This window comes from Sorghum bicolor, chromosome 6 (assembly GCF_000003195.3).
Source record: "Sorghum bicolor cultivar BTx623 chromosome 6, Sorghum_bicolor_NCBIv3, whole genome shotgun sequence".
Lineage (NCBI taxonomy): Eukaryota > Viridiplantae > Streptophyta > Magnoliopsida > Poales > Poaceae > Sorghum > Sorghum bicolor.
Window position 1 is genome coordinate 50,000,483 of NC_012875.2, and position 19,429 is coordinate 50,019,911.

Consider the following 19,429-nt stretch of genomic DNA (forward strand, 5'->3'; position numbering starts at 1 on the left):
CCAAATTTTCCACCGGCGCAATAGAAAATATGCACTTAATTCTCTCAAAAGCGCCGAATCCCGTCTCGCAAGCTCGACGGGAGGGAGAGAGAAACCCACACCTCTCTCAACCCTAGGAACACCACCTCCTTTGTAAAGTGTGCCAACACCAACAAGTGTACACCACCATGTGCATGTGTGTTAGCATTTTCACAAATATTTTCCCAAAGGAGTTAGCCTCTCAACTTGCCACGCCACTCGATCCTAACACGTATGCAAAGTTAGATCGCTCAAGTGGCACTAGATGACCGATATGCAAACAAGTTTGCCCCTCTTGATAGTACGGCCATCTATCCTAAATCCGGTCATAAACTTCTCTACACACCTATGACCGGTGAAATAGAAAAGCCCTAGGTTATACCTTTGCCTTGCGCTTTCCATTCCATCTCCTCCAATGTTGATGCAACACATGCACCAACCAATCACCAAATGATATGATCCACTTCATATCATCACGTGACCGTATTGGTTCATCGATCTTGACCTCACTTGCTCTTCACCGTTGCCTCGGTCCATCGGCGCCAAGTCTTGCTCAAGCTTCACCGTCACACGCGGTCCCTCACTTCAAAGCCTCCGACTTGCCCTTCACTTTTGCAACCGGTCCATCAAGCCAAGCCTCATCTTGATCTTCTCCACCTTGGTCACATGACTCCATGTCATGTCTCATATGCAATGAGCTCCTTCATCATCACATCATCACCTGTGGACTAATCTCCTGTGTATCTCACATAAACACTATTAGTCCACCTAAGTTGTCACTCAATTACCAAAACCAAACAAGGACCTTTCACTATATATAGAGTAGGGTTGTGGAATGATGAGTGGGCTTCTAGGTTCAGTCGGAACTTTGGGCCAGTTGATCCGGCCTAGATAACCTTTTAATCTTTGGCCCAAGCCTCACCCACTTACTCTATACCTTTTAATATCCAACTCCTAAATGTTTTAGCTTGCATCTTTCATGATAGTCCAATTTGAACCTAGACACTTCCTATTTTGACTCCTCTTTCATGGTATGCTCATGTATACTCCCAAACATATTTTATTTGAATACCCCATGTAAAGAAGATGGGGTTTTGTCAGTGGCGGAGGATGAAAAAAATTAAGGTATGGTGAACAGATAACATAGATAGCAGAGATTTTTCTGATTTATACACATAAGTGTCAAATTATTTTAGATCAAATTCTGCATTTGTATATGTTTAATAGCACAAGTGACAAATTATTTTATCTGCTATCTGCTAATTATAAGATTTGTAACATTTATCTCTTCCTTTCAAGAAAGAAAACATGCACTTCTGCTTATAACGAGCAGATTGATTAGTTGAACAGACAAGCAATGAGCGAATAACAATAGGCAATAAGAAAAAAAGAGTTTCAAGTTTCATAATAGATAAGTAGATTAGTCGTGTCTTATCATATGTGGATGTGGGCTGTAGTTGTGATGCATCCTGCATCCAGTCATCAAGAACAGGCAAGCAAGAATGGTCGAGAAGACTTGAAAACGAGATGGCATCATGGAGCCATGGTCACTATCATAGTCTCACTGCCCTAGTGGCTATCATTCTCGATCGAGAAGACAAAATGGACCAATAATGAAGCCTCGATGGCCCGGTCGTGCGTGGCTCGTTGATTCGTTGAAAGGGTCGTACAATAGTGTTGCAACCAGGTAGCTCATATGCCAGTCCAAAGTGGCGAATCCACAACCCATAAGGAAAAAGGCCAAGGTAACAGTTTGCTACTCAACTGCTCATCTTTCTCTCAAGACCTGAATGCTACGTGCCTGAAGTCCTGAACAAAGCGTCCATGGCTACAGCTTGTAGCAAGAAGCTCTTTGGGGGTGGGGATCCACAGCGGATTCAAGGTATGGTGAGCGCCCTACCTTGCCCTACCGGGTCCTCTGCCACTAGGGTTTGTTATACTCTGCAACCTAAAAAAATAAAGCTTTAAAATAGCATACACTCACTATTAATACGAATCTTACTCCCTCAGTCCTAAAATGTAATCTAGTTTTATTGTAAATAAAACTTCTCTACTTTGGACTGACATCGTAACATATAAAATTGTAGGTGCAATTAATCCCTAATGTGGATTTTGGTGATATTACCATATAGTTAGATAACTAATGAGATTTATTAAGTTGACAAGCAGGTGAGAAAACAATGAGGATGCTAAATAAAATGGTGGCGTCCATAATTACAATTGATAGCAGTATTGGACTCATTAAAGGTTTAGATTCATTTTATATTTTTGAAATTGAGTATAGGAATCGTCATACTATCAAGGAGGGTGCAATACAAAATCTTTAGGTGGTGTTTGGCACAACTCTTTATGAGGGGCTCCTCTAGAGGAGCCGGAACCATTTTAGAGAAGCCATAAATTATGGCTTCACTAATATGGCTCCAGCTCCTCTACTCTTTACTCAAAATGGCTTCTCTAGAAAAACGTTCGACAGAGCTCTTCTAGAGGAGCCAGAGCCAAAGCTAGAGAGAAGCCCTGCCAATAGGCCCTTAATGTGTAACCAACTACTCAACCCCACCATAAACAGATCCTCACACAAAGCAAGGCCAGCCAAAATCCTAACTCCTACCTTCTATTATTGGTTTGTACAAAAATGTCGCATATTATGCAGCATTGCCACATAGTATTGATGCTATCGTGACTTAATGATCAACTGGGAGGACGAGAATATTTATACCTCTTCTTTCTCCTTCCAACAGCTAGCTCGACCATTCACTCACCACAACCAGCAGACAAGCTTTTCTTTAGTCTTAAAGGCTCCCAACCTTTCCCCATTGATTTATAGTGATTCCTTGAGAGTTTGGCCTCCACAATTCACAATAGAGCTTTCCAAAACAAGCTCCAACTCCTAGAGCATTTGGTTCACGTTCAAGGTGACATGTTGCATTTGTTACTCTTGGAGCAAGTGCTCCTAGTTGGCCAGGTCTCGCCTGTCAAATCACTACAAGCTCCTATATGTGCTTTAGAAAGTTTGTAAACTCTCCCAACATCTAGTAAGAACCCTCAACCAAGAGAGTTGCTCTCTTGATTTAACTCTAGAGGTACTCTTTGCGATCTCCCATAGGGTGAGCACAATACTCCTCATAATCAAAGCCACTAAACAATCACCACAAGGTGCTCAATAATCCATTGCTACTCCAAGTGTTTAGGTGGAGGTAACCACTAAGAGTAACAAGAAATCTGTAGCCCAACGATGCACCATCACCACTAGATACAAACTCTAAGCAATGCACTAGATCTTTTCTAATCTCACTTTTGACCGGTCTCTAAGCAATGGAGTGAGTGGAAAGGGTGCATAATCACTTCTAAGAGTGTGTGTATCAATTATAATGGCCAAAGAGAGCCCCAAGCAAGGGATTGTGTGTTTGGGCTTGCACGCAACTCTTGTAGGGCCTTTTCTCTAATGCTATAGAGAACCAACCATTGGACATTTCTGGTGAGTGCTCTGCAACTCAGTCAATAGTCAATATACGCTTTTTTTTCTCTGGTGCTTTCCCTCAAAGGGCACCAGACTTATCCGTAGTCGAGGGCAAAAACTTTGCCCTAAGTACATCTCTCAAATAATTTTCAAATACACTAACTCCAAATGCGTTCCAAAATTGAACACCACCACTTAAGCATCTCGTTAGCCTTTAAAAAACATTTTCAAAAGTATTTTAACTTTCTTCCTTGCTAGGTCACTAGGATGCAAAGTTAGTTTAAGCCTACTGGCACTAGATAATCGTCTCAGCTTTGGAGTTTTCCTCTTAATAGTATGTCCATCTATTCTAAATTGATCATGCACTGTATTGCATCTTGGCTAGTGAAATGAAAACACCTAATATATATGTTTGCCTTCCAGCTTGTGTTTCATCTCCTTCTCTCCAAGTGTGAGCCTTCTTTCATATGGAACCACTTATTCATAATTATAACCTTGCTCATCATCATCATGTGGAACCTAGCTTATTCATAATCATAACTCATTGAAAGCATTAGTCCACTGGTTGTCAGCTAATTATAGAAACTAAATTTAGGGTTTCACCAAGCCAAAAGAGGAAGGAGGGGGCAACAACGATGAGAACAACTTTGTGATTGATCTCTACAAGTTTCAAATAAAATTTGTATCCAACGAAGCTCATATGTAAAATTTATATTTCTTTGCTAAGTGGCACAAAAATATAAATTCTACCAATTTTGATGGCAGCTTGGCAAAAATCTACTACATTTTTAAAATTTAAAGATTGTTTATTGCAAAAAATGTGTTTTTATTGAGTGAGAAAAATATGAATTTTAAGTATATAGAATTAATGTATCCGTTTGAGCATGTAGGATTTTTACATGTGTATAAGAATGTTAGAGGAACCCGTTCATTTTTTTTCATAAGGAAAAACAGAAAATAAGAAAACAAAAATCCTGCGTTCCAAAGGGGCAAAGGGCCTAAAGAGTCGAATTTCAGGCTGGCGCAAGCGCGGCCCAGCAACTGCTGCAGCCGTTCCCCGCAGGCGGCAACGCCTCCCCGGCGCCCCGTGACCTCTTCCCCCACAGCTGCTGCTTCCTTCTTCCACACTCACACGCTCCACCCGCTGCCCTGAGATGGATCCCGCGCCGGCGACCCCGCGCTGGAATCTGGAGCGACCGTACCTCACTGGACGCTTCCACCAGGTATGCCCCTTATCGCATACTGCCAGCATTACCACCTCAACGCCCCTCTCAAGAACCTCGCACGCTCTGGCAGGAGGCGAAGGCTGCTGCGGCGGCGCAGGGACCCGGATCCAAGTCCTTCTCCCTCGAATCCTTCAGGTAGGTACTACGGTGGAATTTCGTGCGGTTTAGGCGCAATAATCCGATAATTCTGCTGTTCGCGGTGGTTTCTGATGCCTGGAACTGGTTTGAATCTGCAGCCGCGGCGCTGGCGCCGGCACCGGAAGTGTCATCGGATCGTACGCAGTATCGGTGCAGGTAAGCGGGCTGGAGGTCAACTAGTGGAGTTGAGCTTTCAAGTGGATTTTTTTAGCCAACTGTGCAACTGTAGCTAGGGTTTAGGTTCTGTTTATGGGGTTTGAATTTGAGGAATTAGCTAGGTAGGATTTGACGTGTCTGTATTTATTATCGACCTGTGAATTTAAGTTGCTGGATGTCAGGTAGGGAGGATTTGAATCTGCTGCTGCTGTGCTGGGGATTCCTGAGTATTAGTTTTGACATTGCCGGCCTCCTGGAGCTTAGTAAATCATGTTTCATGTCTCCCTTTTAGTAGTGTAATCATGCTGAGTTAGACTCTGCTTCATTTTTCTGGGCGAAGTACTCATTGTGTGACTCTGGAAATAGTTTGAGAAATGTTACAAGTGAATTTTGGTTGAGTGTCAATTCTTTTAATTTGAATTGCATCTGGAGCCCAATGGTCAGTCAGTTGGTGCAGGTTTACAAAATGTTGGTTTAAATATGACATCGTGAAACATCATCACTATATAGGTTCTGCTTTTCCGTGGGGCTTACTATTGGCCTAATTTTTCACTGTTGTTAGAAACATATGTACTATGTAGCTTTCACAGAACAACTGCAAAATGTAAGTTTGTGCAAGGTTGCTGATATAATTGTAATGCAGGAGCTTTTGGTTATCGATGATTTGCTATCAGCTCTGGTGGGTATTGAGGGACGATATATTTCTATTAAGAGAGTTCGTGGAAAGGAGGGCTATGTTGTCTTTCAGATTGATTCTTCGATGGACCTTGCCCTCCAGGTAGACCCTTAGTGTAGAGTCCGTTATATCACACACACAATAAAGGTTATGGCTGTTACTTTACTGATCTTTCTCTTACAGGAATTGACTCGCCGGATTTTCCCTTTGTGTGAGGATTATGTGTTGGTAAGCCAGTTTGTGGAGTCCAGGTCACATTTCAAGAATGGTTTGGTCAACCATGCTTTGGCTGCAGCTCTAAGGGCATTCCTACTGGTACAGCAACTATCTGTGCAAAGAAAAAAAATGAGGCGTCTATGTTCTTGTTAGAGCTAAATTGTGCAGATGTTGAAGGCATATTTCTTCTACTCTTGGTAGGAGAATGTAGAGTAGTTTAACATTTGTGATTTTCACTTTTCGAGAGCATTGAAGCACCCTTTTTATGGGCTATGGGCCGAGGACTAGAGGCAGCTTATCTGCCATGCGGCAAGAGTGCAGTGGCGTGCCGCTTAGGAGATAAGCTATTTGTTTTGTTAGCCTACAGATAATTCTTGTTTTGTTAGCCTAGATATATTTCTGTTGGTTTGTTACATCAGTTTGCTAATTTGTTTGATTGAAGCCAGCTCTATGTAATAGGCATCAGCAGATGTAAATTGGCAAGCAAGAAAAACCTTAAAAGCAGTCAGAGCCTCCAGAGAGTGGGCGACTCGCCAGTTGCCCAGTTCTTTCTGCCATCATAACCAAAAGCAGTTTTCGATATGTGATTGCAAACTCTTCTTTTTGAAAAAGGCAACAAAACCAGAAAGAATATGAAAAGGCTGTATCATGTGCTAGAGTTCAGTTCTGTTCTGTCATGTTTTTTTTAACGAATTGTATCGTTGCTGAGGTTATCCCATTGATAATACATTGACTTTCTAAAATCACTATATATTGACGTCCAGGGAAGGTCTATGTTGGTACTTCTGTATGTTGCTTATCTGAAAATTTTGCACTTTGCACATAGTCACCCAGTTTTTTTTTAATAAAATGTATGATCAGGACTATCAGGCAATGGTTGCTCAACTGGAGCACCAGTTCCGTCTTGGAAGGCTTTCTGTTCAGGGATTATGGTTCTTTTGTCAGGTGAGTTTTCTTCTATTACGTTTGCCTTTCTTTGATTAGTGGCTTTAGCATTAAAAGTTATGTTTTCTCTTTGGCAGAGGATGATGAGTTCACTGAATGCACTGGCAGTTCTAGTGGAGAAGGCTACCTCCAACAATACTAATGGTTCTGCAACACTTAATCTACTTCAAAGCCAGGTACTCTTTCACAATGAGTTTATGCCTCTGAGATTACACACTGTTCCTTCTGTGCCTCCTCTCTTCTCCTGTATGCCTACTGTAAATCTAAGCTAAATGGAGCTGTCCAGTTTTTAATTTTCTTATAGATAAAACAATTTTCTTCAATAGGACTGGTTTCATACTTCACATTTTTCTCAGAGCTTAGTTCTCCTGAATTCACATTGTTACTTATTTAAACATGTAATGCATCTATAATATCCTTCAACTCAGGCAAAGGCGATGGGTGGTGATAGTGCTGTTCGGTCTTTACTGGAGAAGATGACAGAATATGCAAGTGGAGCATACCTCAGGATGCTAGAAAGGTTCATGATTGTTCATAGCTTCTTTCCTTGTTTGTCTTAGGAGTGATGCACCTTTTCAACGTTTGCTAGCTTTCACATTTTAGCTGAAGTCAACACACATCTTCTAGTTACTGTCTTGTCTTGTTTAGAGTCCTACTGTTTAGAGGAAAAAACTTGCTATTATGTGAATTTGTTTTTGGCCATATTAGGTGGGTGTATGAGGGACTAATAGACGATCCTTATGGTGAATTCTTCATTGCTGAAAACAAATCTCTGCAGAAGGTACCTTTTGTCTTCTAAATCTTTGGACCTTCGTATCTTACTGTTGTTTGCATCATATTAAGCCTAACATGTCAAATCTAGTTTTATCTTATTTTAACCAGATGCTTGGTTTATTTCCTTTCCTTTTGGATTCACCAGGAGAGCCTCACTCAAGATTATGATGCCAAATATTGGCAGCAACGATACAGCCTAAAAGAAGGAATTCCTAGTTTCCTTACGAATGTTGCTGCAATGATTCTAACAACAGGAAAGTATCTTAATGTTATGAGAGAATGTGGGCACAATGTTCAGGTATACATGATTCATTTTTTTCTGGAATCAAACCAATAAATATTTAAATGCCATGTTAGTAGTATGCCTCTATTACTTAAATCACACAGTTACTTTGGATATTTTACTTAGGTTTCCTTGTCAGACAATACTAAGCTTATGAGCTTTGGCTCAAACCACCAATATCTTGAATGTATAAAATCTGCATATGATTTTGCAAGTGGTGAATTGTTGACTCTGATGAAAGATAAGGTAATCACTGTTTTATAGTCAACTTGGGGTTACATTTTGTTCATTTATAAGCTAGGTTTCTAATTTATCACATTAAATGTGCAGTATGATCTCATCGGGAAACTGCGATCCCTGAAGCGCTATCTACTCCTTGACCAAGTATGCTGAACATATGGAGAATATTTACTCTTTATATTTTCTGTTATTACTTCATATGTGTCTCATGCTTTAGCATAACATGTAGAGACAGTAATAAAATTCAGAAAGTAATCTCTATATTATGTTACACGACCTATGTTCCAAAGTGTAAAGTCTTTTTAGGTTTATTGTCCTAAGTCAAAAGTCTTCAAGTTTGACCAAATTTATAAAAAAATATAGCAACATTTCCAACATTAAACAAAATAAAGACATTCAATAGTGGATTTAATGAAACTGATCTAATGTTGTTTATGTTGCTATGTTTTTGTATAAACTTGGTCAAACTTGAGAAGTTTGACTTAGGACAAAACCAGAACACCTTCCATTTTGGACGGAGCGATATGAGTATCTTAGCTGTTTTCAATGTCCTTGATAATGAATGCCATGTTTCCTGATTTGATTTTGACCATCCATACTGATTTTTCTTGAGCTACTTATCTTATCTGTTTTATCTAGTTTACAGGGTGACTTTTTGGTTCATTTTATGGATATTGCTCGAGAGGAGCTTACAAAGAAACCAGAAGAAATATCTGCTGAAAAACTTCAGGTTGTCTTGTACTTTGTGTTTTCTGTGTGTTTGTGCTATGACAAAAGCAGATTTTTTGTCAACTCTGATTATGAAAAAGCTGTTTCTCCCTTTGTTTTGCTAAACCTTTCTTTGTTTATTTTACACGGCAGTCTCTGCTTGACATTGCTTTGCGGAGTACTGCAGCTGCTTCAGATCCAAGCCATGAGGAATTAATCTGCTGCGTGGTAAAATATTATTCGGATCTGGTCATACTATATGATGTTTTATATTATCATCTTTGTTTACATTTGTGTTCAACAGGAAAGAAGTTCCCTCCTTAAGAAACTGGGCACTCTGAAAGACTTGGATTGTGCTTACCCTGCAGATAAGCTTGCTGCAGCAGATGTTGATCAGTCAATGCAATTAAGCATTACGGGTTTGGAAACATTCTGCCTTAGCAATAAGGTTTTCTATTTTAATAGTTTGTTTAAAACTTTTCTCATGTTTGTCTTGTGGTAATGAAATGATATACTTGTTGTACCCTGCAGGTCCAGTGGCCTTTATCTCTTGTAATTTCAAGGAAGGCTTTGACAAAATACCAATTGATCTTTCGCCTATTGTTCCACTGCAAGCATGTTAGTCGCCAGCTGTGTGCAGCATGGCAAATACAACAAGTATGAATGAACCCTTTTTCTCATGCAAAACCAGTTTAATATTTTTGCGTATGTCAACTTTGACTGGATTTTAACTCTTGGACAGGTATTCCGGTCTGTCAAGATTCTAGGGACACCAATTTTACGGTCATCAATTCTCTGTCGTAGCATGCTCAAGTTTGTAAATAGCCTTTTGCATTATCTAACATTTGAGGTAAACCATACATGTCAGCATGCTAATATATTCTTTTGATTATGCTAAACCACAGATGACACCACGCATCATGTAACGTTTGAGGCACCATACATGTTGGGCAAGTTCTAAACTATTCATTTGGTCCCCAGGTTCTTGAACCAAATTGGCATTTGATGCATGACCGCCTTCAAACAGCAAGGAGCATAGATGAGGTTTTGCACTTTTTTTACAATTTCATATTTTAGGGGGATACTTTTGCAATTAAAATTAATCTACAATGCTAACGTCCAGAACACATTACCTTTGATGTTAATACTGCTTGCAGGTTATCCAGATCCATGATTTCTTCCTCCAGAAGTGTCTAAAAGAATGCTTGCTGTTGTCGCCTGAACTCCTTGTGGTGTGTCCTTTTACCTTTTTTTTTCCTTAAAACTAAAAGAAAAGATAAAACAGTAACATTTGGTTGATAGCTTTATTTAGTACTCCCTCTGTTTCAGATTGTAGGTCATTTTGGCTTTTGGAGTCTCAAAGTTTTTACTGTGTATCTAGATATTGTATACTATGTCTAGGTGCATAGCAAAAGCTATGAACCCATATAAAAGTCAAAACGACTTAAAATTTGGAATGGAGGAAGTATCATTCATTTTCTGAAAGAATCAGTTCTTATTCTTGTATTTATTTGCATGCACAGAAAATTGAGAAGCTGAAAGGTTTATGCCTTCAGTATGCCACTTCCATCCAGCTCTTGATGCCATCCATCGATGTCACTAACTCCGAGAACACATCAAAGTCTGGGAAGTCGAGATCAAGGATCAATAAATCACAGGACAGAGACCAGCAGCTGAAACTAGCATCAGAGAATGTTGTCATGTCAGAGTCGATCCTGTACGTATCCAGCGTCTCTATCTATCCTTGAAGCGGCGAGAATAAGATTCCAGCCCAGTATCATGTAACGTCACATTGGTCTTTGCTGCAGGAAATTTGAAGCAGCGTTCAATTCAGAGCTCCAGAGTCTTGCTCCTACATTGAGTAACAGTTCACATGCGGAGCCGTATCTGACTCATCTCGCACAGTGCATTCTTGGTGTGCGAATCGACCAATGAGTTATTTGATGGGCTTGGTACAATGCCATACTCTGCATGTGCGGCTGCAGCGTTGCATTGCCCATCCCAATCAAGGTATGTGTATGCTTGTGTGAATGACAATGTGATCTACGATGCGCTTCGTCGCTGTGATAGATTAGGATTAGTGAGTCTAGGGTGGTGTCTTATTGGTGTTGGCATATCAGCCGTTCTTATTATCTTGAGCTCGAGCCTTGATGTGTGTTTATCAGCTGCGACTCAGCATTTCCGTGCTGTTGATATCTGACAATAGCATTGTGTGATGTGCTGTGTTGTGAGATCCAGATGTGTAGACCGGCGTGTAAACTTTGCTAAGTTTATTTATTCCATGTGTGGCAAAAGTGTTTGGTTTGAATGGGCATTGACGCCGTCATGGCGATGGTTTTGCGTTTCGCTTTGGTGATTGGTGAAGCACCGAACTCGTGAGTCGTGGTGGGCTTCATTGAAATAATGAAAAAGCCATGCTAAAAATACCACATTGATAAATGGCAGACAGATTCAGCTTGGCTGAAAAGTCAGTAGAAAATACCGTTCGTTGAATTTTTGTAAGATAAAAACACCGATGAATGATAGATTCGGTTTAGGTCGTGTTTAGTTTTCAAACAAAAAAATTTTACGATACTGTAGCATTTTGTTTGTTTGTGGTAGTTATTGTCCAACCATGGACTAACTAGGCAGGCTCAAAAGATTCGTCTTGTAAATTTTGATAAAACTGTGTAATTAGTTTTTTATTTTTGTCTATATTTAATACTCTATGCATGCGTCTAAAGATTCGATGTGATAGAGAGTTTTGAAAAATATTGGGTTTTTGGGTGGAAGTAAAAATTATTTGCACAATTTAATCGGAATTTAGGAGACGAATTTTTTGAGCCTATTTAGTCCATGATTAGACAATAATTATCACAAACAAACGAAAATATACTACAATGCCGCGAAATTTTTCCCGAACTAAACACGGCCTCAACACGAGTAGGATCTCAACACGAGTAGGTCTGTAGGTGTGATGTAACGGTGTAGTAGCACTCATGATTTTTAACTTTTTATAAGGGCTCGGAACTCGAACGCGACACACGAGAGTTGGCTAGCGCTCCAGCTAATTTTTGCTAAGGCCTTGTTTAGTTCACTCTGAAATTTAAAAACTTTTTAAGATTATTCGTCACATCAAATCTTGTGGCACATACCGAAGCACTAAATATAGACAAAAATAAAAACTAATTGCACAGTTTACCTGTAAATCACGAGATGGATCTTTTAAGCCTAGTTACTTCATGATTGGACAATATTTGTCAAATAAAAACGAAAAAATAAAAACGAAAGTGCTACAGTCCCGAAAACCAAAAAGTTTTCGGAACTAAACAAGGCCTAGGTCGATTATGTGCGTCAAAGCTAATTTTTAGCTGATAAATAAAACACTAGCTGTCCTATTTGTTGAAATCCAAATAGAATCTAAAGTAAGTTTTAGTGATCTGTTTTTTTTAAAAACTGCAGTATCACAAAACTGTGATTTTATAAGCTAAAAGATACAAAATCATGGTCTAGAAAAAGGAGGTCATAAATGAAGTTTTAAAACTCCAAAAGACTATAGTTTTAATAAAATTATGATTTTAGAGACTACAAGATTTATTGCATTCAAATACCTAGTAACTTAAAAAAAACAAAATATTTTATAAATAGTATGCCTTGTTTAGTTGGTGATTTTTTTGAGTTTGGGTAGTGTAGCATTTGTTATTGTACTTGACAGTTATTGTCTAACCATGGACTATCTAGACTTAAAAAATTTATCTCTTAAATTATAAGTAAACTGTGTAATTAATTATTTTCAATCTATATTTAATATTTTATGTATGTATTTAAAGATTTAATACGATGGAATTTTGAAAATTTTTAAGATAAGTCCTGGGCTTACCTAACGCCACCCGGTCCACGCGCGGGTATGTTAAGTTGGATCCACCTCCACACGGAGTCACGGACCAGCCGACCAGAACGATAGTGGCAGGCTGCCAAGCTCACTTCGCGGCCCTGTCGTTTGCCGGAAATCCGCTCGGGAACCCGGCGCGCACCAGCCATTTTCCCCCGGACACCTCCGCACCGACCCCTCGCCCATCCGCGGTTAGTTCGCTTCCCACACTCCTCCGGTACCCACCCCACTCCCCTGTTCCAGTGTTCCCCTCACTACCCCAGCCCCACCAGTCCACCACCACCAAGCCGCGCCGCGCCCCAGCCAGCCACAACAAGGCAAAATCAGGGGCGTTCACGCTCACTGACTCGCACACGCCGAGCGACTACGCGAAGAACGCAGTCGGCCGCGCGGTGATCTCCCAACCAACCCACATTGCGCGCGCGCCCACGGCCGAGGATCGATGGTGGGCGGCGGGGGGCGCCGCGCGGCGACAGCGGCGGCGCTGGGGCGCTGGTGCCTGGTGATCCTGGCCGTGGCCTCCGCGCTCGGGGTCTCCGGCCCCGCCTTCTACTGGCGCTACAAGAAGGGCTTCTCCTCCTCCTCCTCCTCCCCCGCGTCCACCGCGGCGGTGGCGGCCTCCTCCCCCTCGTGCCCTCCCTGCAGCTGCGACTGCCCGGCGCCCCTTTCCCTTAAGTCCATCGCCCCAGGTGAGCTGTCCTGTTCAGTCCCTCTTACCAGATCTTGCTACTGTCGTCGCTTGGTCTGTGTCGGCGCGCATGCTACCCATAATTTGCTAGATAATAAAAAAAAAATCAGTATTTTGGTCTCCACTAGGGTCATCAGATTTAGCATATGTGACTCTGTATCACTGTATGAATTATGGTACAACTGACGCATGCATAGGGGAAACAAATAAGCTAGTTTTAGTTGCTATGTCTAATTGTGTATGATGAAAACCCCAAGTTGCAGCTATGTCCGCATTACTGACAGGAATTTGTGTTCATTGCAGGGCTTGCCAACTTCTCAATAACAGGTTTGGGTCCTTCCTTCACACTTCTGTCAACTGAGGCATGGGCTTCCAGTACTCTTATCACATGTTGTTTTCTTGCTGAATCTGCTGCCTTCACTATGATGATGTGCGGGATGATTTATAGACCTTATGGAACATTTTACTTGGGTTAATCTTCACCCTACAAAAATGCTCAAACAAATTAGTGCTTATAAATTAAAGTAAAATTGTGTGTCAAATTTGTCTTTCTGAAAATTTACATTCTTTTGATCATTTAGCCTCAAATTGTCTTATTGAAAAGAAAAGCTGGATACTACAGGGGTGAACACTAGAAAGCTAGCTTATCAAGTATGTTATGAAACAGCGCTGCAATATCTTAAAGAGTTGGATTTTATAATTGGGCGCGGAGCTACAGATATTTGTCTAATGATGCACTCTACTGTAGGCTTCTTAAAAGCATCTTATTGTTGAGAAAAAGGATCTTTTCCTTCATCTTGGTTCGTATTCCATAACTCTCTGGCATTAGACTATTACCCTAACAATATAGCATAGATGAAAGTTAGTTGTGATCATTAGACTATTCTTTCGTCTTAATTGAGCAGCAGAGCTTCTGCCAGACACTCCAGCGACATGCATTTTGCAACTTAGGATGTATTGCTTGCTGCTGTTCCTGGACATGCTAAGATCATAGCTTTATTTTATAATGCAGCCTACTAAGTACTGGCAATGCAAACTTGAAACTAACACTGTCATTGTCAAGTCTGCATTTGCACATAATTCTGTCATCAACATACTTCTCATTTGGACGGTATATTTGCTTCATCAATCAAGATTGCACAAATCTTTCTCACCTTGCTGCACAATTAGTTGTTGTGCTTCCTTTATCTCATAGCTACCCAGTTTTCTAGAACTGGAACTGTCAAAATATTTGAATCACCTTCTTTGCATTGTTTTGTATATCTACCTTTTCTTTTAATGCACAATTTCCTGACCTTTTGCTATTGCTGTTATGAAGATATTATGTTAACTAGACTAAAACTTTAATGTTCGTATTGAAATATATGCAGATTGTGGGAAAAACAACCCTGAGCTTGCCAAAGAGATGGAGAAGCAATTCGTCGATCTTCTTAATGAGGAACTCAAGCTGCAGCAGGTTGTAGCTGAGGAGCATAGTCACCACATGAACGCCACTCTTGTTGAAGCAAAAAGACAGGCTACTCAATACCAGCGAGAGGCAGAAAAATGTAATGCAGCTACAGAGACCTGTGAGGAAGCTCGGGAGCAGTCTGAGGCAGCAATTTCAAAGGAGAAGAAACTCACAGCAATGTGGGAACAGCGAGCTCGGCAACTGGGTTGGCAGGATTCTCGAGCCACAAGCATGTGACAGTTGTAGTTCTGAATCTCTTTCTCTTTTTCAGGTGAAATTATTTCTGGTAGCTGCATGGGTTACGCCTTGCAGCCAAACCGACCGGCGTTAGTTGTACGGATCCACTTGTAATGTTTGTCTATGTAATACCAGTTTCCACGGCAACATAGTTATTTTTGAGTCCCAACATTATAGTTCCAGCTTCCATACAATGTAACTAGCTTGCTGCTGCCTAGATATCTGAAATTTCTAATAGTACTGTTGAAACCATTTAATTGTGTTATGGTTGTGGATTAGAGGCTAAACTGTTGGAGAAACTCAATGCAAATCTGGATACCAGGATGTACAAAGAGTGTTGATCTATAGCATCAACCTGCTGGTACAGTTTACTTGTTGGGTGATGGAAGTACCTTCAGGATATAATTGTTGTTTGTTGTTGACATATTTGTAATTCATGTGGCCATGTGGGTTTATGTCCAGAAAGAAGGGTCTAGTCAGTCCCGAAATTAGCTTTAACTGTGTAACATTCTGAGCATTTTGTTTTCATCATAGATGGTGCCATGGTGGGAGCTGCAACCTGAAGGCCGAAAGAATCACAACTTGTGCTCGATAATGATGGTTGCAGTGTATAGGCATCATCACGTAAGCTTCAGAATATGCAATTTTGTTCTGCTTTCGCTTTAATAGCTTTCCCAAATTGTTTTTTTTTGAACGCAAAACTTTCCCAAATTGTTTTTATTCAGCTGTTTTTACTTCTTAGCTGATTTGTACCATGCGAACTACCTCTAAAAACTACTCAGAAATTGCTTGTCCAAACTATTCTTATATTTAGTTGGGAAAAAAAATTACTCAGAGAGTAAAAAACAAATTTATAAAAAAACGAAACAATAATTTGGCTAGGGAAGTTGGTTGGCCAAAATTTTCTTGTATAGTTGAAAACAAAGAAGTGCTCAGAGAGGGAAAAAAAGGTTATAGAAAAACTCAGAGAGGGCAAAAATATTAAAAGAAAACCATTTAGTTGGAAAAAAAACTACTCAGAGAGTAAAAAGCAAATTTATAAAAAAACGAAACAATAATTTGGCCAGGGAAGTTGGTTGGCCAAAATTTTCTTGTATAGTTGAAAACAAAGAAGTGCTCAGAGAGGTGTATAGTTGAAAACAAAGAAGTGCTCAGAGAGGGAAAAAAGGTTATAAAAAAACTCAGAGAGGGCAAAAATATTAAAAGAAAACCAAAAAACATTTGGCCCATGCAGGTCTCGAACCTGCGACCTTCGCGTTATTAGCACGACGCTCTAACCAACTGAGCTAATAGGCCAATTATGTGTCTTTTGATTCGTCTTTATATTAAACAATTTACATAAGGCATATATATCGATTGACACCTACATTACCATACACGCTTGTGCGTTCTCGTCATCAAAGTAATGGAAGTTCCATCTTTCCGACCTATAGCTCTGAAACTCATCGGGAACATCTGCATCGTCAGGGTAGAACAATGGTTCACCGTAAGCGTAAGGAACGTAAGTTTCTTCTCCCTTGCCTTCCTCCTCCTCGTCTTCCTCGGGGGGCAAGATCTCCGCCTTCTTCCCAGTCTTCTTCTTGATCTTCCTCACCACCTTCTCAGGCTCGAAATCTCCTGTCACCGTGACCTTGTTCTCTTCCCTGTCCACCTCCACCGTCTCGACGCCTAGAGAGATGATGAAACGTCGTCACGAGCACGGACAAAAGGATGCAAATTAAGCTGAAGTATTTTCTTATACTTCCTCACCTTCGACTTTGCTGATGGTACGGCGCACTTTTCTTTCGCAAGCATCACAATGCATGTATACTTTCATTTCTATTGTGATGCTCTGCACAAAAGGAAGAAGAAGCATACAGCGTGACTATGCATATACAATTGAATATGAAGTTACGATTCTCCAGGCAACTTCGTGGGAACGCTTACCTTCGTAGAGCTATCGTTTTCTTCATCCATGGTGTGTACTGATACTGAAACCTGATGATATTATATAATAATAGGTGATGCGAGAAATGGCCTGAAATGTAACATGGAACATTCAGATTCAGACCGATCGAGAGAGAATGCCTGAATGGACATTCAGACTGACAGAGGCCACAGAACACAACACCTGTTCTTGATTAAGGTTTCAGACCAGGAATCATGAGGGGAGTATATGCCAACCAATGTTATTTCTGAACCAAGAAATGAAGGAGCTAAGGCTGCGATAGATGCAGATGAACTTGAGAGAGGTATATAGTCACAATTAAGGCTGCTTCGTTCTAATCACGCAATTAGCTAGGTGTTGTATGTATATATAGGTAGATGTGGTTGTTACTCCAAGTCGCCTGGGAATGCAATGTCCATGTAATTCACCGAAAACGAAAATGACCTTGCCATGCAACGGTTCCTCACCCGGCCGGTTGGTCCGTTCATGCCGATTGCGCGTTACCTCCTCTTCTTGGCCCCTTCCAAGGCGGCATCGTCGGACCCAGGTCAATTCGTCGATGCAATGCGACCTCAAGGAACAGCACCTGAATAAGTTACCTTGACGAGAACATTCAGTGAAGGTAATCGAGAGATTACCAAGAAATGGCTTAAAGAGTGGAGATTCCAATGATGCTCATGGAGATTCCAATGATGCGCATGGAGCTATAGCTGTTCGGAATCGCATTGACCGCCTGGTCGAGCCGGCTCTGTCGGGAAGGTTCACAATAATAGTGGAAGGAGAGGAGACGAGAAAGACGCGGGAAAACACGTGCAGCATGCCCGCAGTCTCCCCCGACCTACCCTGAGTGCCTGAGGCCTTGTTTAGTTATCACTTTCGTTTTTACTCACTTCATCCTAAATTATAAAATATTTAAATTTTTTATCTCAAATTTGACTACTTATCTTATTTAAAAAAAGTTATATAAATATATTCAACTTAAGTCATTTTTTGATCTTTTATTAATAAAACAATCCACGACAAAAGAGGTGATAGTTTGCAAAAAAAAATGAATGGTCAAAGTTGGTGTCAAAAAAGTCAAACGTCTTATAATTTGAGATGGATTGAGTATTTTGACAATTATTGTTCAACATAAACTAACTAGGCTTAAAAAAATTTGTCTCAGAAACTACAAGCAAACTGTATAACTAGTTATTTTTAAATTTATATTAATGCTTTATGCATATGGCATAAGATTCGATGTGACAAGAAATATTGAAAAGTTTTTAGATTTCGGTTGTATTTGTGTATGTGTCGTAAAATTCGATGTGACGAGAAATCTTGATTTCTTTTTAAATTTCGGTTGTAACTAAACAAGGCCTGAGCTAGGCTACTCATTCCTGATGACGGAAATAAGAGCATCTCCAACCGTTTTGCATAATTGATTTGGTAAATGAGGGAGTTTGCCAAGTGTCAAAAAAATATGGCAAATGTGAAAAGAGGCAATCTCCAATGGTTTGGCATTAATCACTTCACGTCAATTTTCCAATGCCAAGTATAAACCGGTTTGGCATATATGTCAATCCTTTCTCTCTTTTTTGCCAAGTTAACAAAATTGTAAAGTCTAAATGTCAAACCGTTGGATAAGTGTTTTTAAGACTTTTTTTGCAAATACATGAATGCAAAGCTTATTTGCAAAACGGTTGGGGATGCTCTAATAGCCGGAACCGTATAATCCAATTCTCTTGCATGATTTCACCCATCCTACTGCTGTGCTCTGAATCATGTGCGTTTTCAAACTGTTTCATGTGAAAATGCTCATGTGTTTCAAATGGTCCTTGGCTCTTTGCTGAACCTGGAGATCCACTTCATTTCGACACGGCAACAACCTAGCTAGCTATTCATCGGCAACCTTCCATGAAATGAGGCCTTGTTTAGTTCATTTTCGAAAAATTTTTACGACACTGTAGCACTTTCATTTGTTTATGGTAATTATTGTTCAATCATGGACTAACTAGGCTCAAAAGATTCGTCTCGTAAATTTCAACCAAACTGTGTAATTAGTTTTTATTTTTGTTTATATTTAATATTTCATGTATGTGTGTAAAAATTTGATATAACGGAGAATCTTGAAAAGTTTTTGGATTTTGGGTGGAATTAAACAAGGCCTGAGTCTGATGACTTGACTACAGTCTACACAGGACATATACCTGCATTGTCACATGGCTATTCTTAGAATCTTTTGTGTATACTACACACACAATTTCTCTTCTCGTCGGAACTAGAAAAGGGACGCGGCGTTGCCGCGTAGGCCAGTATGAGACTGTTTAGTGTAATAGGTTTAACTAATTGATTGATAATTTATTTGAATACAATTTAGGTATAAGTATTGGTTCGCTTGCTGTATTTCTCAAAGAGGCCCATGTTAGGGGAAGTGGTC

General features: G+C 40.2%; 2 protein-coding genes and 1 non-coding gene across 6 annotated transcripts; 1 reads left to right on the plus strand and 2 right to left on the minus strand.

The window, feature by feature from the left end:
• On the plus strand, nucleotides 4,514-15,411 carry LOC8060214 (gamma-tubulin complex component 2). Its single transcript, XM_021463619.1, has 24 exons — nucleotides 4,514-4,698; nucleotides 4,772-4,836; nucleotides 4,938-4,995; nucleotides 5,639-5,773; nucleotides 5,855-5,986; nucleotides 6,749-6,832; nucleotides 6,910-7,008; nucleotides 7,261-7,352; nucleotides 7,541-7,613; nucleotides 7,752-7,904; nucleotides 8,016-8,135; nucleotides 8,220-8,273; nucleotides 8,776-8,859; nucleotides 8,991-9,065; nucleotides 9,142-9,285; nucleotides 9,369-9,494; nucleotides 9,580-9,687; nucleotides 9,819-9,881; nucleotides 9,995-10,069; nucleotides 10,361-10,554; nucleotides 10,646-10,769; nucleotides 13,058-13,397; nucleotides 13,700-13,723; nucleotides 14,767-15,411. Exons 1-24 carry the CDS (start codon nucleotides 4,630-4,632, stop codon nucleotides 15,081-15,083), a joined length of 2,808 nt encoding a protein of 935 aa, XP_021319294.1. The 5' UTR covers nucleotides 4,514-4,629; the 3' UTR covers nucleotides 15,084-15,411.
• TRNAI-AAU lies at nucleotides 16,306-16,379 on the minus strand. Its single transcript has one exon. It is a non-coding gene; the product is annotated as a tRNA-Ile (tRNA).
• LOC8075894 (heavy metal-associated isoprenylated plant protein 19) lies at nucleotides 16,371-17,714 on the minus strand. Of its 4 annotated transcripts, XM_021464112.1 has the most exons (5): nucleotides 17,649-17,714; nucleotides 17,478-17,581; nucleotides 17,010-17,060; nucleotides 16,833-16,914; nucleotides 16,371-16,751 (listed from the first exon to the last, which is right to left on the minus strand). In XM_021464112.1, exons 2-5 carry the CDS (start codon nucleotides 17,496-17,498, stop codon nucleotides 16,447-16,449), a joined length of 459 nt encoding a protein of 152 aa, XP_021319787.1. In that variant the 5' UTR covers nucleotides 17,499-17,581; nucleotides 17,649-17,714; the 3' UTR covers nucleotides 16,371-16,446. The 4 variants fall into 4 exon arrangements, with proteins under 4 accessions (XP_021319787.1, XP_002448128.2, XP_021319788.1 ...); XM_002448083.2 differs by lacking the exon at nucleotides 17,649-17,714 and having other exon boundaries at nucleotides 17,478-17,647; XM_021464113.1 differs by lacking the exon at nucleotides 17,649-17,714 and having other exon boundaries at nucleotides 17,010-17,100; nucleotides 17,478-17,635.